This window comes from Scomber scombrus, chromosome 2 (genome assembly GCF_963691925.1).
Source record: "Scomber scombrus chromosome 2, fScoSco1.1, whole genome shotgun sequence".
Classification (NCBI taxonomy): domain Eukaryota; kingdom Metazoa; phylum Chordata; class Actinopteri; order Scombriformes; family Scombridae; genus Scomber; species Scomber scombrus.
In genome coordinates, this window is record NC_084971.1 from 37,097,543 (window position 1) to 37,122,360 (window position 24,818).

The window sequence follows — 24,818 nt, forward strand, 5'->3', positions numbered from 1 at the left end:
CATGATGTCACCACATGATGTCACCACCACGTGATGTCACCACATGATACCACCACCACATGATGTCACCACCACATGATGTCACCACCACATGATGTCACCACGTGATGTCACCACCACGTGATGTCACCACATGATTTCACCACCACATGATGTCACCACGTGATGTCACCACATGATACCACCACCACATGATGTCACCACTACATGATGTCACCACTACATGATGTCACCACTACGTGATGTCACCACCACATGATGTCACCACTACATGATGTCACCACTACATGATGTCACCATTACATGATGTCCCCACTACATGATGTCACCACTACATGATGTCACCACCACATGATGTCACCACTACATGATGTCACCACCACATGATGTCACCACTACATGATGTCACCACCACATGATGTCACCACTACATGATGTCACCACTACATGATGTCACCACCACATGATGTCACCACCACATGATGTCACCACATGATGTCACCACCACGTGATGTCACCACATGATGTCACCACCACATGTCACCTCCACATGATGTCATCACCACATTATGACATCACTAACGGTCCAATCAGAAGCCTCAGACTCACGATGGTGACGTCCCTCTCCACCTTCCTCTGGCGGTCGCTCAGGTCTCCGTCAGCTGACAGCGCGTTTCCTCTCTTCACCGTGTTGATGATGGAAACGTAACAGAACAGCATGACGAGCACCGGCACCAGGAAGCTGAACACCAGGATCGACACGATGTACGACCGATACACCCCCGAATGGCTCGCCTTCGCCCAGTCCACCTCACACGTCCCGTAGCCCCGATCTGCAGGTCAGAGGTTAGGGGTCAGAGGTCAGGGGTCAGAGGTCTGGGGTCAGGGGTCAGAGGTCAGAGGTCATGGTGAGTGCTTCCTGCCTGTGTAACTCCCCCAGCCGAGCAGCGGAGCTCCGGACCAGAACCCAGCTGAGATCCAGATGAGCAGCAGACAGACGGAGACGCTGATTCTGTTGATGTGACGAGCTGAAAACACACACGTTCAACGTTATCACATGCTAACACGCTAACATGCTAACACGCTAACACGCTAACATGAGCGTTCTGTTAGCTGCTCACCTCTGCTCGGGTGGCATCCTTTGATGTAGCGTGTGATGCTAATCACTGTTAGCGTGTTGATGCTGCTCAGACCGAACACCAGCGTGAAGAACCCGTCCACCTGGGGGGGGGGGGAGGGGGGGGCAGATTACAGTGTGTCTGTACTTCTGGTCTGATTTCATCATTCCCACTCTTTGCTTCCTGCCTTCTAGCAGATTCCCCACACTAACCCTAACCCAGACTACCAGAGACCTCCCTAACCCAGACTACCAGAGAGGTCTCTGGGTTAGGGTGGTCTCTGGTAGTCTGGGTGGTCTCTGGTAAGCAGGGTGGTTTCTGGTAATCAGGGTGGTCTCTGATAGTCAGGGTGGTCTCTGGTAGTCTGGGTGGTCTCTGGTAATCAGGGTGGTCTCTGGTAGTCAGGGTGGTCTCTGGTAGTCTGGGTGGTTTCTGGTAGTCTGGGTGGTTTCTGGTAGTCTGGGTGGTCTCTGGTAATCAGGGTGGTTTCTGGTAGTCTGGGTGGTCTCTGGTAGTCAGGGTGGTCTCTGGTAATCAGGGTGGTCTCTGGTAATCAGGGTGGTCTCTGATAGTCAGGGTGGTCTCTGGTAGTCTGGGTGGTCTTTGGTAATCAGGGTGGTCTCTGGTAGTCAGGGTGGTCTCTGGTAGTCATGGTCTCTGGTAGTCTGGGTTAGGGTTAGGGTGGAGATGAACCCTAACCCAACAGGAAGTGTTGAAGAAGATGAACAGGAAACGGTACCTCGCAGGTCCAGATGGAGGAGATCAAGTATCCGCTGTCCTGGAAGACGTTGAAGATCTCGATGATGCCTCTGGAGTAGCCGAACACAGAGATACTGGCGTCAGAGACGGCGAGGTTAAAGGTCAGGTAGTCCGTGGGCTGCAGGCTGGCTCTCTGTCGGTAAAGAACGAAGAGCACGATGCTGTTCCCGAACCAGGACAACCACCCTGAAGCACACAGGGACCATCATGAACCCCTAACCCAGGACAACCACCCTGAAGCACACAGGGACCATCATGAACCCCTAACCCAGGACAACCACCCTGAAGCACACAGGGACCATCATGAACCCCTAACCCAGGACAACCACCCTGAAGCACACAGGGACCATCATGAACCCTAACCCAGGACAACCACCCTGAAGCACACAGGGAACATCATGAACCCCTAACCCAGGACAACCACCCTGAAGCACACAGGGACCATCATGAACCCTAACCCAGGACAACCACCCTGAAGCACACAGGGACCATCATGAACCCTAACCCAGGACAACCACCCTGAAGCACACAGGGAACATCATGAACCCTAACCCAGGACAACCACCCTGAAGCACACAGGGACCATCATGAACCCTAACCCAGGACAACCACCCTGAAGCACACAGGGAACATCATGAACCCTAACCCAGGACAACCACCCTGAAGCACACAGGGACCATCATGAACCCTAACCCAGGACAACCACCCTGAAGTACACAGGGACCATCATGAACCCCTAACCCAGGACAACCACCCTGAAGCACACAGGGACCATCATGAACCCTAACCCAGGACAACCACCCTGAAGCACACAGGGAACATCATGAACCCTAACCCAGGACAACCACCCTGAAGCACACAGGGAACATCATGAACCCTAACCCAGGACAACCACCCTGAAGCACACAGGGACCATCATGAACCCTAACCCAGGACAACCACCCTGAAGCACACAGGGGACATCATGAACCCTAACCCAGGACAACCACCCTGAAGCACACAGGGAACATCATGAACCCCTAACCCAGGACAACCACCCTGAAGCACACAGGGACCATCATGAACCCTAACCCAGGACAACCACCCTGAAGCACACAGGGACCATCATGAACCCTAACCCAGGACAACCACCCTGAAGCACACAGGGAACATCATGAACCCTAACCCAGGACAACCACCCTGAAGCACACAGGGACCATCATGAACCCTAACCCAGGACAACCACCCTGAAGTACACAGGGACCATCATGAACCCCTAACCCAGGACAACCACCCTGAAGCACACAGGGACCATCATGAACCCTAACCCAGGACAACCACCCTGAAGCACACAGGGACCATCATGAACCCTAACCCAGGACAACCACCCTGAAGCACACAGGGACCATCATGAACCCTAACCCAGGACAACCACCCTGAAGTACACAGGGACCATCATGAACCCCTAACCCAGGACAACCACCCTGAAGCACACAGGGACCATCATGAACCCTAACCCAGGACAACCACCCTGAAGCACACAGGGAACATCATGAACCCTAACCCAGGACAACCACCCTGAAGCACACAGGGACCATCATGAACCCCTAACCCAGGACAACCACCCTGAAGCACACAGGGACCATCATGAACCCCTAACCCAGGACAACCACCCTGAAGCACACAGGGACCATCATGAACCCCTAACCCAGGACAACCACCCTGAAGCACACAGGGAACATCATGAACCCTAACCCAGGACAACCACCCTGAAGCACACAGGGACCATCATGAACCCTAACCCAGGACAACCACCCTGAAGCACACAGGGACCATCATGAACCCTAACCCAGGACAACCACCCTGAAGCACACAGGGACCATCATGAACCCTAACCCAGGACAACCACCCTGAAGCACACAGGGACCATCATGAACCCCTAACCCAGGACAACCACCCTAGTAGTACAGTGTGTAGTACAGTGTGTAGTACAGTGTGTAGTACTCTATGTAGTACAGTGTGTAGTACAGTGTGTAGTACAGTGTGTAGTACAGTGTGTAGTACACTATGCAGTACAGTGTGTAGTACTCTATGTAGTACAGTGTGTAGTACAGTGTGTAGTACAGTGTGTAGTACAGTGTGTAGTACAGTGTGTAGTACAGTGTGTAGTACTCTAAGCAGTAAAGTGTGTAGTACTCTATGCAGTACAGTGTGTAGTACTCTATGCAGTACAGTGTGTAGTACAGTGTGTAGTACTCTATGCAGTACAGTGTGTAGTACAGTGTGTAGTACAGTGTGTAGTACAGTGTGTAGTACACTATGCAGTACAGTGTGTAGTACAGTGTGTAGTACAGTGTGTAGTACAGTGTGTAGTACTCTATGCAGTACAGTGTGTAGTACAGTGTGTAGTACAGTGTGTAGTACACTATGCAGTACAGTGTGTAGTACACTATGCAGTACAGTGTGTAGTACAGTGTGTAGTACAGTGTGTAGTACAGTGTGTAGTACAGTGTGTAGTACAGTGTGTAGTACAGTGTGTAGTACTCTATGCAGTACAGTGTGTAGTACACTATGCAGTACAGTGTGTAGTACAGTGTGTAGTACAGTGTGTAGTACAGTGTGTAGTACAGTGTGTAGTACAGTGTGTAGTACAGTGTGTAGTACTCTATGCAGTACAGTGTGTAGTACTCTATGCAGTACAGTGTGTAGTACTCTATGCAGTACAGTGTGTAGTACAGTGTGTAGTACAGTGTGTAGTACAGTGTGTAGTACAGTGTGTAGTACTCTATGTAGTACAGTGTGTAGTACAGTGTGTAGTACAGTGTGTAGTACTCTAAGCAGTAAAATGTGTAGTACACTATGCAGTACAGTGTGTAGTACTCTATGCAGTACAGTGTGTAGTACAGTGTGTAGTACAGTGTGTAGTACAGTGTGTAGTACAGTGTGTAGTACAGTGTGTAGTACAGTATGTAGTACAGTGTGTAGTACAGTGTGTAGTACTCTATGCAGTACAGTGTGTAGTACAGTGTGTAGTACAGTGTGTAGTACTCTATGCAGTACAGTATGTAGTACAGTGTGTAGTACAGTGTGTAGTACAGTGTGTAGTACAGTGTGTAGTACAGTATGTAGTACAGTGTGTAGTACAGTGTGTAGTACTCTATGCAGTACAGTGTGTAGTACAGTGTGTAGTACAGTGTGTAGTACTCTATGCAGTACAGTATGTAGTACAGTGTGTAGTACTCTATGCAGTACAGTATGTAGTACAGTGTGTAGTACAGTGTGTAGTACTCTATGCAGTACAGTGTGTAGTACTCTATGCAGTACAGTGTGTAGTACTCTATGCAGTACAGTGTGTAGTACAGTGTGTAGTACAGTGTGTAGTACAGTGTGTAGTACAGTGTGTAGTACAGTGTGTAGTACTCTAAGCAGTAAAATGTGTAGTACTCTATGCAGTACAGTGTGTAGTACTCTATGCAGTACAGTGTGTAGTACTCTATGCAGTACAGTGTGTAGTACAGTGTGTAGTACAGTGTGTAGTACAGTGTGTAGTACTCTAAGCAGTAAAATGTGTAGTACTCTATGCAGTACAGTGTGTAGTACTCTATGCAGTACAGTGTGTAGTACAGTGTGTAGTACAGTGTGTAGTACAGTGTGTAGTACAGTGTGTAGTACAGTGTGTAGTACTCTATGCAGTACAGTGTGTAGTACAGTGTGTAGTACAGTGTGTAGTACAGTGTGTAGTACTCTATGCAGTACTAGTACTCACCCAGCAGCAGCAGGTAAACTCCGATGATGGTCTCTCCCTGGTCTGATAGAGGAGGGTCTCTGCCCCCCCCCAGGATGAAGCTGCTGTTCCTCCAGGGAGGGCTGTTCCATTGCCCCCCCCCTGCTGCAGAGCTGCCGGATGACATGTGGACCGGCAGACTGATGGTCTGAGGAGGACTGAGGAGGTCTTAGGAGGACTGAGGAGGTCTGAGGAGGACTGAGGAGGACTGAGGACTGAGGAGGACTGAGGAGGACTGAGGAGGTCTGAGGAGGACTGAGGAGGTCTGAGGAGGACTGAGGTCTGAGGAGGACTGAGGAGGTCTGAGGAGGACTGAGGAGGACTGAGGAGGTCTGAGGAGGACTGAGGAGGACTGACTGAGGAGGTCTGAGGAGGACTGACTGAGGACAGGACTGTCTGGTAATCCGGGTAAATATAGACCTGATCCTGGACTGGCTTCAGACCAGGATCAGGTCACACTGTAAAGCTGCTGTGTGATTGGCTGATGACGTCATGACATCACAGTAGGAGTGTTTACATTGGCTGCAGCTTCATGTGACCTTCGACCTCACAGGAGGTCAGTCCGACCCAGTATGACCCCGTCCGACCCAGTCCGACCCAGTGGCCCAGACCCATGAGGCGCCCTCCTGAACCTGTGAACCAATCAACCTGTCAATCACCACGTAGCCACGCCCTAATGCATACCCTGCTTTATCGTCACATATAAAATCAGGGAGGCCAAAATGTCCCAAATGAACATCATACTGCATTGAAGAAGGCTTTAAACTAGCGATTGAGACCATAAACACATTTTGAAAACGTTTACTGAGGTTAGAAATCAAGTGAGAAGTTGGTGAATTCTCCATTGACTTGTATAGAGACGGAAGTCCTTTTGACACCAAAACGGTCGCCCCCTGGTGGCCTTTTGATAGAATGCAGTTTAAGTTACTTCCTGGTTGGCCTCATTTCAGAGGACCAGAACTCCCCACCTGGAGAAGAAGAAAGTGTTGTAGCAGCTAGTTTATTTCATAGACACATACACGTATATATGTCTATGGTTTATTTCATATATATATGTATATATATATATATATGTATATATATATATATATATATGTATATAAACATACTGGTGTACTGGTACAGACTTTATCATCCCCGTCATGTTCCTGTTTGTCTCATTTAATCATGTAATTTTGTTTTATGATATTTAAAAATGTTTTCCATAATGTACATTTCTCTCAAACATTTTGTGATGTTGTTTTGCACTTCCAGGCCACCGTACATCAGCTAGCGGCTGCAATCACCTGCCCAGGTGTGTCTTCTCTCCTCAAACTTTATTGACAATCACACACAAAGACAATAAATTATATTTTTATAATATATCTAACTGGCTCACTTTTTTACATGGGATAATCACCACGGTAACCAGGTAAATCACCATGGTAACCAAGTGAATCACCATGGTAACCAGGTGACTCTTCCTACAGGAGCCTTCTCTGTACATACATACATGTATATCACATATATATATATATATATGTGGTATATATATATATACATATGTACCACACACACATGTTAGTAGTTTCCGGATGAACCTGTGAAGGATGACCATATAAGGAGCTGCAGCGCCATAAAAGGAAGCTTGCTTCTTTATAAGGAGAAAAGTAGTCCGGTCGCTGGTATCAGTGCGCGCAGGCTGTGTTATCAGGGTCTAATTAGTGTAATAATTAATGTGGAACTAGTTCACGGATCTTTTGTGATGAGACGTTTCCATATTTTTAGGATTACTGCGGAAATAATACGTCCAGTATGTGGAACTATGTCTCAGAGCGGAGGGATATGTGGAGGTGCTGCTGGTCATTTCCTTATGTGGAGCGGAGGGATCTGGGGGGGGCTTTGCTGCTAACTGTAGAAAAACAACTTTATAACTTTATTCTTTATTTTATTTTTATTCTGCTTCAGTCTGCGGACAAAATATCCGCCGCTGCTTCTTCGGCTGTTGTTCGGCTGCTCGGCGCCGCTCGGTGATTTCCGGAGAGACGAACTTGTTGCTAAAGTAGCCGCTAACTGGTTAGCTCGCTAGCTCCGTTAGCCGCTCAGCTAGCTGCTCAGCCCGGGCTGGGAGCTCGGAGCCCGGGGAAGGGCTGCAGCTCTGCCCGCCTCTAGCTCCGCTGAGGATGGGAACCAGAACCGGACCCAACTCCGAGCCGGACGGAGGCTCCGACCCGGAGTCCGATTCCGGGTCGGACGAGGACGCTTCGGGATCCTGCGGGGACAGAAGAGGCGTGAAGCGGGAGAGGAGCGAGAGGGAAGTGGTCAGCACCGGGCTGCAGGGAGCCAGACCCGGGAAGAAGACCCGGGGCAGAGTGAAGATCAAGATGGAGTTCATCGATAATAAGCTGCGGAGGTACACAACGTTCAGCAAGAGGAAGACCGGCATCATGAAGAAGGTGAGGTCAGAGGTCACACTGCCCACCTGGCTCAGGTAACAGCCTGTCATGTGACCTGAGACCAGCTGGGTTGATTTGATTAGTATGTTGTTATAATGGGATGTAGCCGTTTGTAGTAACCATGACAACCCCCCCCCCCCCAGGCCTACGAGCTGTCCACCCTCACAGGTACGCAGGTGCTGCTGCTGGTGGCCAGTGAGACGGGACACGTCTACACCTTCGCTACCAGGAAGCTGCAGCCGATGATCACATCAGAAACCGGAAAGGCTCTGATCCAAACCTGCCTCAACTCCCCCGACTCGCCCCCCCGCTCTGACTCCTGCTCCGACCAGAGGATGAGCGCCACCGGCTTCGAGGAGACAGACCTCACCTACCAGGTGTCTGAGGCGGAGGGGGGGGGCGAGGGCGGCAAGGTAACACACCTGTAGTACACACCTGTAGTACACACCTGTAGTACACACCTGTCGTACACACCTGAGAGTACACACCTGTAGTATACACCTGTAGTACACACCTGTAGTACACACCTGTAGTACACACCTGAGAGTACACACCTGTAGTACACACCTGTAGTACACACCTGTAGTACACACCTGAGAGTACACACCTGTAGTACACACCTGAGAGTACACACCTGTAGTACACACCTGTAGTACACACCTGTAGTACACACCTGAGAGTACACACCTGAGAGTACACACCTGTAGTACACATCTGTAGTACACACCTGAGAGTACACACCTGTAGTACACACCTGAGAGTACACACCTGTAGTACACACCTGTAGTACACACCTGAGAATACACACCTGTAGTACACACCTGTAGTACACACCTGTAGTACACACCTGTAGTACACACCTGAGAGTACACACCTGAGAGTACACACCTGTAGTACACACCTGAGAGTACACACCTGTAGTACACACCTGTAGTACACACCTGAGAGTACACACCTGTAGTACACACCTGTAGTACACACCTGAGAGTACACACCTGAGAGTACACACCTGTAGTACACACCTGAGAGTACACACCTGTAGTACACACCTGTAGTACACACCTGAGAGTACACACCTGAGAGTACACACCTGTAGTACACACCTGAGAGTACCAAATAGTCCTGTAGTACACACCTGAGAGTACACACCTGAGAGTACACACCTGAGAGTACACACCTGTAGTACACACCTGAGAGTACACACCTGAGAGTACACACCTGTAGTACACACCTGAGAGTACCAAATAGTCCTGTAGTACTGATACTGGGTATTGATCAGTATTAATATTGATTGGGGGGGTTAGGGTTAAATTAGCCTCTCTGCCACCTGTAGCAGAGGAGGCATCTGATTGGCTGCTGAGTGTCAGGTGTGTTTACTTGTCTCTGCAGGATTTGATCAAACCAGCTTTCACCAGCAGCACGCAGGCCTCCTCCTCCTCCTCTTCCTCCTCCCTGCAGGTGAGCTCCTCCTCCTGGCAGCCGTCCTCCGTGTCGTCCAATGGGACGCTGTTGAAGACGTCAGCTGGTGTCGTACTTCCTGGAGGCTTCACCTTAATGTCAGGTACACCTGTCACATGACCTGTGACTGCATCAAATGACCAGTCGCTGCATCACATGACCAGTGACTGCATCACATGACCTGTCGCTGCATCACATGACCAGTCGCTGCATCACATGACCTGTGACTGCATCACATGACCTGTCACTGCATCACATGACCTGTGACTGCATCAAATGACCAGTCACTGCATCACATGACCTGTGACTGCATCAAATGACCTGTGACTGCATCACATGACCTGTAACTGCATCACATGACCTGTCCCTGCATCACATGACCTATGACTGCATCAAATGACCAGTCGCTGCATCACATGACCAGTGACTGCATCACATGACCTGTCGCTGCATCACATGACCTGTCCCTGCATCACATGACCTGTCGCTGCATCACATGACCTGTGACTGCATCACATGACCTGTCGCTGCATCACATGACCTGTGACTGCATCAAATGACCAGTCACTGCATCACATGACCTGTGACTGCATCAAATGACCTGTCCCTGCATCACACGACCTGTCGCTGCATCACACGACCTGTCGCTGCATCACACGACCTGTCGCTGCATCACATGACCAGTCGCTGCATCACATGACCTGTGACTGCATCACATGACCTGTCGCTGCATCACATGACCTGTCCCTGCATCACATGACCTGTCGCTGCATCACATGACCTGTCGCTGCATCACATGACCTGTCGCTGCATCACATGACCTGTCCCTGCATCACATGACCTGTCCCTGCATCACATGACCTGTCGCTGCATCACATGACCTGTCGCTGCATCACATGACCTGTCCCTGCATCACATGACCTGTCGCTGCATCACATGACCTGTGCCTGCATCACATGACCTGTCGCTGCATCACATGACCTGTCCCTGCATCACATGACCTGTCGCTGCATCACATGACCTGTGACTGCATCACATGACCTGTCCCTGCATCACATGACCTGTCGCTGCATCACATGACCTGTCCCTGCATCACATGACCTGTCACTGCATCACATGACCTGTGACTGCATCACATGACCTGTCCCTGCATCACATGACCTGTCGCTGCATCACATGACCTGTCGCTGCATCACATGACCTGTCCCTGCATCACATGACCAGTCGCTTCATCACATGACCTGTCGCTGCATCACATGACCTGTCGCTGCATCACATGACCTGTCGCTGCATCACATGACCTGTCGCTGCATCACATGACCAGTCGCTTCATCACATGACCTGTCGCTGCATCACATGACCTGTCGCTGCATCACATGACCTGTCACTGCATCACATGACCTGTCGCTGCATCACATGACCTGTGGCTGCATCACATGACCTGTGGCTGCATCACATGACCTGTCGCTGCATCACATGACCTGTGGCTGCATCACATGACCTGTGGCTGCATCACATGACCTGTGGCTGCATCACATGACCTGTGGCTGCATCACATGACCTGTCGCTGCATCACATGACCTGTCACTGCATCACATGACCTGTCGCTGCATCACATGACCACTCACACATGCTCACCTGTCCACAGGTGCGTCTCTGCCTCCCGGCACTCACACCATCCCCCTCAGCCAGCTGCAGGGCCCCGTGGCCCCGGGCCCCCCCACCACCCTGCACGCCCCCCCCTCACAGCCAACCACACTGCTCCGTCTCCCGGCAACCGTGTCACTGTCAGGTCAGTGTATATGTGTGTGTGTGTTAGTGTGTGTGTGTGTGTGTGTGTGTGTGTGTGTGTTAGTGTGTGTGTGTTAGTGTGTGTGTGTGTGTGTGTGTGTGTGTGTTAGTGTGTGTGTGTGTGTGTGTGTGTGTGTGTTAGTGTGTGTTACAGTGTTAGTGTGTGTTAGTGTGTGTTAGTGTGTTACAGTGTTAGTGTGTGTTAGTGTGTGTTACAGTGTTAGTGTGTGTTAGTGTGTGTGTGTGTGTTAGTGTGTGTGTGTGTTACAGTGTTAGTGTGTGTGTGTGTTACAGTGTTAGTGTGTGTGAGTGTGTTACAGTGTTAGGGTGTGTTAGTGTGTGTTAGTGTGTGTGTGTGTTACAGTGTTATTGTGTGTGTTACAGTGTTAGTGTGTGTGTGTGTGTGTTACAGTGTTATTGTGTGTGTTACAGTGTTAGTGTGTGTGTGTTACAGTGTTAGTGTGTGTGTGTGTTACAGTGTTAGTGTGTGTGTGTGTGTTACAGTGTTAGTGTGTGTGAGTGTGTTACAGTGTTAGTGTGTGTTAGTGTGTGTTACAGTGTTAGTGTGTGTTAGTGTGTGTGTGTGTGTGTTAGTGTGTGTGTGTGTGTGTTACAGTGTTAGTGTGTGTGTGTGTGTTACAGTGTTAGTGTGTGTGAGTGTTACAGTGTTAGTGTGTGTTACAGTGTTAGTGTGTGTTAGTGTGTGTGTGTGTGTTACAGTGTTATTGTGTGTGTTACAGTGTTAGTGTGTGTGTGTGTGTGTTACAGTGTTATTGTGTGTGTTACAGTGTTAGTGTGTGTTAGTGTGTGTGTGTTACAGTGTTATTGTGTGTGTTACAGTGTTAGTGTGTGTTAGTGTGTGTGTGTGTTACAGTGTTATTGTGTGTGTTACAGTGTTAGTGTGTGTGTGTGTTACAGTGTTATTGTGTGTGTTACAGTGTTAGTGTGTGTGTGTGTTACAGTGTTAGTGTGTGTGTTACAGTGTTAGTGTGTGTGTGTTACAGTGTTATTGTGTGTGTTACAGTGTTAGTGTGTGTGTGTGTGTTACAGTGTTAGTGTGTGTGTGTTACAGTGTTAGTGTGTGTGTGTGTGTTACAGTGTTAGTGTGTGTGTGTGTGTGTTACAGTGTTACTGTGTGTGTGTGTGTGTTACAGTGTTAGTTTGTGTGTATGTATGAGTGTTATTGTCTGTGTGTGTTAGTCTGTGTGTGTGTGTGTGTGTGTGTGTGTGTGTGTGTGATAAAGAGTAGTTATCAGTGATGAACAGATGTAACTAATCAATAATGGTGATTGGTTGTACCTGATCAGGGGGCGGAGTCTCTCAGCAGCTGCAGACCATCCAGGTTCAGGCCAGCAGTCAGACATCCACCAATCAGAGCAGCTCAGACATTCACAGCCCCGCCCCCACAGGTAGGAACATAGCCCTGCCCCCAAACAGGTCACCTGAGGGTTAGAGCCGCTGTGATTGGCCGATGTGAAGCTGATGATGATGATTACCTGTCTCTGCAGCCGCTCTTCCTGCTTCCTCCTCCTCAGTGGCTGGTCACATGATGTACCCCGGCGGTCACACCGTCATGTACGCCACGCCCACGTCGTCGCTAGGCGACGGAAGCCTTGTCCTCAACACCTTCTCATCCACGGGCCACGCCCACTCACATGACCCAGGTACGACCCACGAGTCACTACATTACCCCCCTAGTAACTACATTACCCCCCTAGTAACTACATTACCCCCTAGTAACTACATTACCCCCCTAGTAACTACATTACCCCTAGTAACTACATTACCCCCTAGTAACTACATTACCCCCTAGTAACTACATTACCCCCTAGTCACTACATTACCCCCTAGTAACTACATTACCCCCCTAGTAACTACATTACCCCCCTAGTAACTACATTACCCCCCTAGTAACTACATTACCCCCTAGTAACTACATTACCCCCCTAGTCACTACATTACCCCCCTAGAAACTACATTACCCCCCTAGTAACTACATTACCCCCTAGTCACAACATTACCCCCTAGTAACTACATTACCCCCCTAGTCACTACATTACCCCCTAGTAACTACATTACCCCCCCTAGTAACTACATTACCCCCCTAGTCACTACATTACCCCCCTAGTAACTACATTACCCCCTAGTAACTACATTACCCCCCTAGTAACTACATTACCCCCTAGTCGCAACATTACCCCCTAGTGACTACATTACCCCCCTAGTAACTACATTACCCCCTAGTAACTACATTACCCCCCTAGTAACTACATTACCCCCCTAGTCACTACATTACCCCCCTAGTAACTACATTACCCCCTAGTAACTACATTACCCCCCTAGTCACTACATTACCCCCTAGTAACTACATTACCCCCTAGTAACTACATTACCCCCCTAGTAACTACATTACCCCCTAGTCACTACATTACCCCCCTAGTAACTACATTACCCCCCTAGTAACTACATTACCCCCTAGTCACTACATTACCCCCCTAGTAACTACATTACCCCCTAGTCACTACATTACCCCCCTAGTAACTACATTACCCCCTAGTAACTACATTACCCCCCTAGTAACTACATTACCCCCTAGTCACTACATTACCCCCTAGTCACTACATTACCCCCTAGTCACTACATTACCCCCTAGTCATTACATTACCCCCCCTAGTAACTACATTCCCCCCTAGTAACTACAGTACCCCCCTAGTCACTACATTACCCCCTAGTAACTACATTACCCCCATAGTCACTACATTACCCCCTAGTCACTACATTACCCCCCTAGTAACTACATTACCCCCCTAGTCACTACATTACCCCCCAGTAACTACATTACCCCTAGTAACTACATTACCCCCTAGTCACTACATTACCCCCCTAGTAACTACATTACCCCCCTAGTCACTACATTATCCCCCTAGTAACTACATTACCCCCCTAGTAACTACATTACCCCCTAGTCACTACATTACCCCCTAGTAACTAAATTACCCCTAGTCACTACATTACCCCCCTAGTAACTACATTACCCCCCTAGTAACTACATTACCCCCTAGTCACTACATTACCCCCTAGTAACTAAATTACCCCTAGTCACTACATTACCCCCTAGTAACTACATTACCCCCCTAGTAACTAAATTACCCCTAGTCACTACATTACCCCCTAGTAACAACATTACCCCCCTAGAAACTACATTACCCCCCCAGTCACTACATTACCCCCTAGTAACTACATTACCCCCCTAGTCACTACATTACCCCCTAGTAACTACATTACCCCCTAGTAACTACAATACCCCCCTAGTAACAACATTACCCCCTAGTAACTACATTACCCCCTAGTAACAACATTACCCCCCTAGTAACTACATTACCCCCCTAGTAACTACATTACCCCCTAGTAACTACATTACCCCATAGTCACTACATTACCCCCCTAGTCACTACATTACCCCCCTAGTCACTACATTACCCCCCCTAGTAACTACATTACCCCCCCTAGTCACTACATTACCCCCCTAGTAACAACATTACCCCCCTAGTAACTACATTACCCCCTAGTAACTACATTACCCCCTAGTAACTACATTACCCCCATAGTCACTACATTACCCCCCCTAGTCACTACATTACCCCCCCTAGTAACTACATTACCCCCCTAGTCACTACATTACCCCCCCTAGTAACAACATTACCCCCCTAGTAACTACATTACCCCCTAGTAACTACATTACCCCCTAGTAACTACATTACCCCCCTAGTAACTACATTACCCCCTAGTCACTACATTACCCCCCCTAGTAACAACATTACCCCCCTAGTAACTACATTACCCCCTAGTAACAACATTACCCCCCTAGTAACTACATTACCCCCATAGTCACTACATTACCCCCCTAGTCACTACATTACCCCCCCTAGTCACTACATTACCCCCCCTAGTAACTACATTACCCCCCTAGTCACTACATTACCCCCCCTAGTAACAACATTACCCCCCTAGTAACTACATTACCCCCTAGTAACTACATTACCCCCTAGTAACTACATTACCCCCATAGTCACTACATTACCCCCCCTAGTCACTACATTACCCCCCTAGTCACTACATTACCCCCCCTAGTAACAACATTACCCCCCTAGTCACTACATTACCCCCCCTAGTAACAACATTACCCCCCTAGTAACTACATTACCCCCTAGTAACTACATTACCCCCTAGTAACTACATTACCCCCATAGTCACTACATTACCCCCCTAGTCACTACATTACCCCCCCCTAGTAACAACATTACCCCCCTAGTAACTACATTACCCCCTAGTAACTACATTACCCCCCTAGTAACTACATTACCCCCTAGTAACTACATTACCCCCATAGTCACTACATTACCCCCTAGTCACTACATTACCCCCCCCTAGTAACAACATTACCCCCCTAGTAACTACATTACCCCCCTAGTAACAACATTACCCCCTAGAAACTACATTACCCCCTAGTCACTACATTACCCCCCCTAGTAACAACATTACCCCCCTAGTAACTACATTACCCCCTAGTAACAACATTACCCCCCTAGTAACTACATTACCCCCATAGTCACTACATTACCCCCCTAGTCACTACATTACCCCCCTAGTCACTACATTACCCCCCCTAGTAACTACATTACCCCCCTAGTCACTACATTACCCCCCTAGTAACAACATTACCCCCCTAGTAACTACATTACCCCCCTAGTAACTACATTACCCCCTAGTAACTACATTACCCCCATAGTCACTACATTACCCCCCCTAGTCACTACATTACCCCCCTAGTCACTACATTACCCCCCCTAGTAACAACATTACCCCCCTAGTCACTACATTACCCCCCTAGTAACAACATTACCCCCCTAGTAACTACATTACCCCCTAGTAACTACATTACCCCCTAGTAACTACATTACCCCCATAGTCACTACATTACCCCCCTAGTAACTACATTACCCCCCTAGTAACTACATTACCCCCTAGTAACTACATTACCCCCATAGTCACTACATTACCCCCTAGTCACTACATTACCCCCCCCTAGTAACAACATTACCCCCTAGTAACTACATTACCCCCTAGTAACTACATTACCCCCTAGTAACTACATTACCCCCATAGTCACTACATTACCCCCTAGTCACTACATTACCCCCCCTAGTAACAACATTACCCCCCTAGTAACTACATTACCCCCCTAGTAACAACATTACCCCCTAGTAACTACATTACCCCCTAGTAACTACATTACCCCCTAGTAACTACATTACCCCCTAGTAACTACATTACCCCCTAGTCACTACATTACCCCTAGTCACTACATTACCCCCCTAGTAACAACATTACCCCCCTAGTAACTACATTACCCCCTAGTAACTACATTACCCCCCTAGTAACTACATTACCCCCTAGTAACTACATTACCCCCCTAGTAACTACATTACCCCCCTAGTAACTACATTACCCCCTAGTCACTACATTACCCCCCCTAGTAACAACATTACCCCCCTAGTAACTACATTACCCCCTAGTAACTACATTACCCCCTAGTAACTACATTACCCCCCTAGTCACTACATTACCCCCCCTAGTCAACTACATTACCCCCCCTAGTAACTACATTACCCCCCTAGTCACTACATTACCCCCCCTAGTAACAACATTAACCCCCCTAGTAACTACATTACCCCCCTAGTAACTACATTACCCCCTAGTAACTACATTACCCCCCCTAGTCACTACATTACCCCCCTAGTCACTACATTACCCCCCTAGTAACTACATTACCCCCCCTAGTAACTACATTACCCCCCTAGTAACAACATTACCCCCCTAGTAACTACATTACCCCCCCTAGTAACTACATTACCCCCTAGTAACTACATTACCCCCCTAGTAACTACATTACCCCCCTAGTCACTACATTACCCCCCCTAGTAACAACATTACCCCCCCTAGTAACTACATTACCCCCTAGTAACTACATTACCCCCCTAGTAACTACATTACCCCCATAGTCACTACATTACCCCCCTAGTCACTACATTACCCCCCTAGTCACTACATTACCCCCCCTAGTAACTACATTACCCCCCTAGTCACTACATTACCCCCCCTAGTAACAACATTACCCCCCTAGTAACTACATTACCCCCTAGTAACTACATTACCCCCTAGTAACTACATTACCCCCATAGTCACTACATTACCCCCCTAGTCACTACATTACCCCCCTAGTCACTACATTACCCCCCCTAGTAACAACATTACCCCCCTAGTCACTACATTACCCCCCCTAGTAACAACATTACCCCCCCTAGTAACTACATTACCCCCTAGTAACTACATTACCCCCTAGTAACTACATTACCCCCATAGTCACTACATTACCCCCCTAGTCACTACATTACCCCCCCCTAGTAACAACATTACCCCCCTAGTAACTACATTACCCCCTAGTAACTACATTACCCCTAGTAACTACATTACCCCCTAGTAACTACATTACCCCCATAGTCACTACATTACCCCCTAGTCACTACATTACCCCCCCCTAGTAACAACATTACCCCCCTAGTAACTACATTACAACATTACCCCCTAGTAACTACATTACCCCCCTAGTCACTACATTACCCCCCCTAGTAACAACATTACCCCCCTAGTAACTACATTACCCCCTAGTAACAACATTACCCCCCTAGTAACTACATTACCCCCATAGTCACTACATTACCCCCCTAGTCACTACATTACCCCCCCTAGTCACTACATTACCCCCCTAGTAACTACATTACCCCCCTAGTCACTACATTACCCCCCCTAGTAACAACATTACCCCCCTAGTAACTACATTACCCCCTAGTAACTACATTACCCCCTAGTAACTACATTACCCCCATAGTCACTACATTACCCCCCTAGTCACTACATTACCCCCCCTAGTAACAACATTACCCCCCTAGTCACTACATTACCCCCCCTAGTAACAACATTACCCCCCTAGTAACTACATTACCCCCTAGTAACTACATTACCCCCTAGTAACTACATTACCCCCATAGTCACTACATTACCCCCCTAGTAACTACATTACCCCCTAGTAACTACATTACCCCCTAGTAACTACATTACCCCCATAGTCACTACATTACCCCCTAGTCACTACATTACCCCCCCCTAGTAACAACATTACCCCCCTAGTAACTACATTACCCCCTAGTAACTACATTACCCCCTAGTAACTACATTACCCCCATAGTCACTACATTACCCCCTTAGTCACTACATTACCCCCCCCTAGTAACAACATTACCCCCCTAGTAACTACATTACCCCCCTAGTAACAACATTACCCCCTAGTAACTACATTACCCCCTAGTAACTACATTACCCCCTAGTAACTACATTACCCCCTAGTCACTACATTACCCCCCTAGTCACTACATTACCCCCCTAGTCACTACATTACCCCCCCCTAGTAACAACATTACCCCCCTAGTCACTACATTACCCCCTAGTAACTACATTACCCCCTAGTAACTACATTACCCCCCCTAGTAACTACATTACCCCCTAGTAACTACATGTTTTTTGTCTTTCAGCTTCAGTCTCGCAGGTCTTCCTCACATCACTTCCTCCAGTTGCTGCTCAGATCCCAGTTTCTGCCGTCCAGCTGCACCCGGTAACATAGTACTACTCATAGTACTACTACTCATAGTACTACTACTCATAGTACTACTGCTCATAGTACTACTACTCATAGTACTACTACTCATAGTACTACTACTCATAGTACTACTACTACTGCTCATAGTACTACTGCTCATAGTACTACTACTCATAGTACTACTACTCATAGTACTACTACTACTGTTCATAGTACTACTGCTCATAGTACTACTACTCATAGTACTACTACTACTGTTCATAGTACTACTACTGCTCATAGTACTACTACTACTGCTCATAGTACTACTGTTCATAGTACTACTACTACTGTTCATAGTACTACTACTACTGCTCATAGTACTACTACTACTGCTCATAGTACTACTACTACTGCTCATAGTACTACTACTACTGTTCATAGTACTACTACTACTGCTCATAGTACTACTACTGTTCATAGTACTACTACTACTGTTCATAGTACTACTACTACTGCTCATAGTACTACTACTACTGTTCATAGGACTACTGTTCATAGTACTACTACTACTGCTCATAGTACTACTACTACTGCTCATAGTACTACTGTTCATAGTACTACTACTACTACTGTTCATAGTACTACTACTACTGTTCATAGTACTACTACTACTGTTCATAGTACTACTACTACTGTTCATAGTACTACTACTACTGTTCATAGTACTACTACTACTGTTCATAGTACTACTGTTCATAGTACTACTACTACTGCTCATAGTACTACTACTACTGCTCATAGTACTACTGTTCATAGTACTACTACTACTGTTCATAGTACTACTACTACTGCTCATAGTACTACTGTTCATAGTACTACTACTACTGCTCATAGTACTACTGTTCATAGTACTACTACTACTGTTCATAGTACTACTGTTCATAGTACTACTACTACTGCTCATAGTACTACTACTACTGCTCATAGTACTACTGTTCATAGTACTACTACTACTGTTCATAGTACTACTACTACTGCTCATAGTACTACTGTTCATAGTACTACTACTACTGCTCATAGTACTACTGTTTATAGTACTACTACTACTGCTCATAGTACTACTACTACTGCTCATAGTACTACTACTACTGCTCATAGTACTACTACTACTGCTCATAGTACTACTACTACTGTTCATAGGACTACTGCTCATAGTACTACTACTACTGCTCATAGTACTACTACTACTGCTCATAGTACTACTACTACTGTTCATAGTACTACTACTACTGTTCATAGTACTACTGTTCATAGTACTACTACTACTGTTCATAGTACTACTGCTCATAGTACTACTACTATTGTTCATAGTACTACTACTACTGCTCATAGTACTACTACTACTGTTCATAGTACTACTACTACTGCTCATAGTACTACTACTACTGCTCATAGTACTACTACTACTGTTCATAGTACTACTACTACTGCTCATAGTACTACTACTACTGCTCATAGTACTACTACTACTGCTCATAGTACTACTACTACTGTTCATAGTACTACTACTACTGCTCATAGTACTACTACTACTGTTCATAGTACTACTACTACTGCTCATAGTACTACTACTACTGTTCATAGTACTACTACTACTGCTCATAGTACTACTACTACTGCTCATAGTACTACTACTACTGTTCATAGTACTACTACTACTGCTCATAGTACTACTACTGTTCATAGTACTACTACTACTGCTCATAGTACTACTACTACTGCTCATAGTACTACTACTACTGCTCATAGTACTACTACTACTGCTCATAGTACTACTGCTACTGTTCATAGTACTACTACTACTGTTCATAGTACTACTACTACTGTTCATAGGACTACTACTACTGTTCATAGTACTACTACTAGCTGCTGCTAGTCTAAGCCAGTATCTGTATGTGTTGTGTTTCAGATGGTCATCAGTCAGCAGAGCAGCAGCAGTAATCTGGCAGAGCTGCAGGTCGTCAGTCTGGACGTCCACCAAGCAAAAGATGACTGAAGGTCACATGATGCCACGATGTTCACGATGTTCACGATGTTCACGATGTTCACGATGTTCACGATGTTCACGATTCGCTGGTTACCAAAAACAAAGTGCCAAAACCGTGAAGTGGCTCATTAAAGGATGGTGTGAACTTCACGCCTCCCTGACTCAGACCGATCAATTAACCAGGAAACAGCAAAGGGATTTTACTTGGTGCAGTAATGATATATAAGGTCTGTGGTGTGTTTAGGGACACTCGCTCATTTGAGACTTGCTGGTCATAAAGAGACAAACCTGCACTCAGAGAAGAAGAACTGATGATGATAATGAAGGAGGAATATGACCTTAACCAGACCCAGCGAAGCTGTCATTTACAGACTGACCCTGAACTAAGCAAAGCTGTCATTTACAGACTGACCCTGAACTGAGCGAAGCTGTCATTTACAGACTGACCCTGAACTAAGCGAAGCTGTCATTTACAGACTGACCCTGAACTGAGCGAAGCTGTCGTTTACAGACTGACCCTGAACTGAGCGAAGCTGTCTTTTACAGACTGGCCCTGAACTGAGCGAAGCTGTCTTTTACAGACTGACCCTGAACTGAGCGAAGCTGTCATTTACAGACTGACCCTGAACTGAGCGAAGCTGTCATTTACAGACTGACCCTGAACTAAGCGAAGCTGTCATTTACAGACTGACCCTGAACTGAGCGAAGCTGTCGTTTACAGACTGACCCTGAACTAAGCGAAGCTGTTATTTACAGACTGACCCTGAACTGAGCGAAGCTGTCATTTACAGACTGACCCTGAACTAAGCGAAGCTGTCATTTACAGACTGACCCTGAACTGAGCGAAGCTGTTATTTACAGACTGGCCCTGAACTGAGTGAAGCTGTTATTTACAGACTGACCCTGAACTAAGCGAAGCTGTCATTTACAGACTGACCCTGAACTGAGCGAAGCTGTTATTTACAGACTGGCCCTGAACTGAGCGAAGCTGTCGTTTACAGACTGACCCTGAACTGAGCGAAGCTGTTATTTACAGACTGACCCTGAACTGAGCGAAGCTGTTATTTACAGACTGGCCCTGAACTGAGCGAAGCTGTAATTTACAGACTGACCCTGAACTGAGCGAAGCTGTAATTTACAGACTGACCCTGAACTAAGCGAAGCTGTTATTTACAGACTGACCCTGAACTAAGCGAAGCTGTTATTTACAGACTGACCCTGAACTGAGTGAAGCTGTTATTTACAGACTGACCCTGAACTAAGCGAAGCTGTTATTTACAGACTGACCCTGAACTGAGTGAAGCTGTTATTTACAGACTGACCCTGAACTAAGCGAAGCTGTCATTTACAGACTGACCCTGAACTAAGCGAAGCTGTTATTTACAGACTGACCCTGAACTGAGCGAAGCTGTAATTTACAGACTGACCCTGAACTGAGCGAAGCTGTAATTTACAGACTGACCCTGAACTGAGCGAAGCTGTAATTTACAGACTGACCCTGAACTGAGCGAAGCTGTCATTTACAGACTGACCCTGAACTGTTGTTGGACTCTCTGACTGACAGCTGCAGGTTGAACTTTGACCCCCAGCATCATGTTTCATGTACATATATTTCTATAATCAGTTATTGTTTGTTAGTCTGAAATCAATAAAATCACTTTTGGAGATAAAAAGTTACTTTGGTTTTATTATCAATAAGTTTCATTATAACATTATTATATTTATTATTATATATTATAATACTATAATTATATATTATAACTATTATTATATATTATATATTATAACTATTATTATATATTATATATTATAACTATTATTATATATTATATATTATATATTATAACTATTATTATATATTATATATTATAACTATTATTATATATTATAACTATTATTATATATTATAACTATTATTATATATTATAACTATTATTACGTATTATATATTATTATATATTATATATTATAAACATTATAACATTATAACATTATAACATTATAACATTATAACATTATAAACATTATAACATTATAACATTATAACATTATAACATTATAACATTATAAACATTATAACATTATAACATTATAACATTATAACATTATAAACATTATAAACATTATAACATTATAACATTATAACATTATAAACATTATAACATTATAAACATTATAAACATTATAACATTATAAACATTATAACATTATAACATTATAACATTATAACATTATAACATTATAAACATTATAAACATTATAACATTATAAACATTATAACATTATAAACATTATAACATTATAAACATTATAACATTATAAACATTATAACATTATAAACATTATAACATTATAACATTATAACATTATAAACATTATAAACATTATAACATTATAACATTATAACATTATAAACATTATAACATTATAACATTATAAACATTATAACATTATAAACATTATAACATTATAACATTATAACATTATAACATTATAAACATTATAACATTATAACATTATAAACATTATAACATTATAACATTATAACATTATAACATTATAAACATTATAACATTATAAACATTATAACATTATAACATTATAATATTATAACATTATAACATTATAACATTATAAACATTATAACATTATAAACATTATAACATTATAACATTATAACATTATAACATTATAACATTATAACATTATAACATTATAAACATTATAACATTATAACATTATAACATTATAACATTATAACATTATAACATTATAACATTATAACATTATAACATTATAAACATTATAACATTATAACATTATAACATTATAAACATTATAACATTATAACATTATAACATTATAACATTATAACATTATAACATTATAAACATTATAACATTATAAACATTATAACATTATAACATTATAACATTATAACATTATAACATTATAACATTATAACATTATAACATTATAACATTATAACATTATAAACATTATAACATTATAACATTATAACATTATAACATTATAACATTATAAACATTATAAACATTATAACATTATAACATTATAACATTATAACATTATAACATTATAACATTATAAACATTATAACATTATAACATTATAACATTATAACATTATAACATTATAACATTATAACATTATAACATTATAACATTATAAACATTATAACATTATAACATTATAAACATTATAACATTATAACATTATAACATTATAACATTATAACATTATAACATTATAACATTATAAACATTATAACATTATAACATTATAAACATTATAACATTATAACATTATAACATTATAACATTATAACATTATAACATTATAACATTATAAACATTATAACATTATAACATTATAAACATTATAACATTATAACATTATAACATTATAAACATTATAACATTATAACATTATAAACATTATAACATTATAACATTATAACATTATAAACATTATAACATTATAACATTATAAACATTATAACATTATAAACATTATAACATTATAAACATTATAACATTATAAACATTATAACATTATAACATTATAACATTATAACATTATAAACATTATAACATTATAACATTATAAACATTATAACATTATAACATTATAACATTATAACATTATAACATTATAAACATTATAACATTATAACATTATAACATTATAACATTATAACATTATAACATTATAACATTATAACATTATA

At 44.2% G+C, this 24,818-nt stretch overlaps 2 protein-coding genes across 2 annotated transcripts in view; one reads left to right on the top strand and one right to left on the bottom strand.

Moving 5' to 3' along the window:
* Positions 1-5,788, bottom strand: part of LOC134000366 (opsin-5-like) — a 6,551-nt gene extending 763 nt beyond the window's left edge. Inside the window, exons 1-5 of the mRNA XM_062439688.1 lie at positions 5,623-5,788; positions 1,858-2,063; positions 1,122-1,221; positions 924-1,028; positions 610-833 (exon numbers count right to left, since the gene is read on the bottom strand). Coding sequence (XP_062295672.1) covers positions 610-833; positions 924-1,028; positions 1,122-1,221; positions 1,858-2,063; positions 5,623-5,767 — 780 coding nt within the window. The 5' untranslated portion in view covers positions 5,768-5,788. The remainder of the gene's footprint in view (positions 1-609; positions 834-923; positions 1,029-1,121; positions 1,222-1,857; positions 2,064-5,622) is intronic.
* A 1,730-nt stretch (positions 5,789-7,518) lies between these two features.
* On the top strand, positions 7,519-22,727 carry LOC133991889 (serum response factor-like). Its single transcript, XM_062430492.1, has 8 exons — positions 7,519-8,075; positions 8,219-8,488; positions 9,465-9,636; positions 11,182-11,325; positions 12,632-12,733; positions 12,833-12,988; positions 18,974-19,053; positions 20,990-22,727. The coding sequence occupies exons 1-8, from the start codon at positions 7,803-7,805 to the stop codon at positions 21,074-21,076; spliced, it is 1,284 nt and encodes a 427-aa protein (XP_062286476.1). The 5' UTR covers positions 7,519-7,802; the 3' UTR covers positions 21,077-22,727.
* The last annotated feature ends 2,091 nt before the right edge of the window (positions 22,728-24,818 follow it).

Coding starts and splice junctions, on each gene's coding strand:
- LOC133991889 (XM_062430492.1), top strand. CDS start 7,803: ATGGGAACCAGAACCGGACCCAACTCCGAGCCGGACGGAGGCTCCGAC. Junction 9,637..11,181: donor AGGCTTCACCTTAATGTCAG/GTACACCTGTCA, acceptor ACCTGTCCACAG/GTGCGTCTCTGCCTCCCGGC. Junction 12,989..18,973: donor CGCCCACTCACATGACCCAG/GTACGACCCACG, acceptor TTTGTCTTTCAG/CTTCAGTCTCGCAGGTCTTC.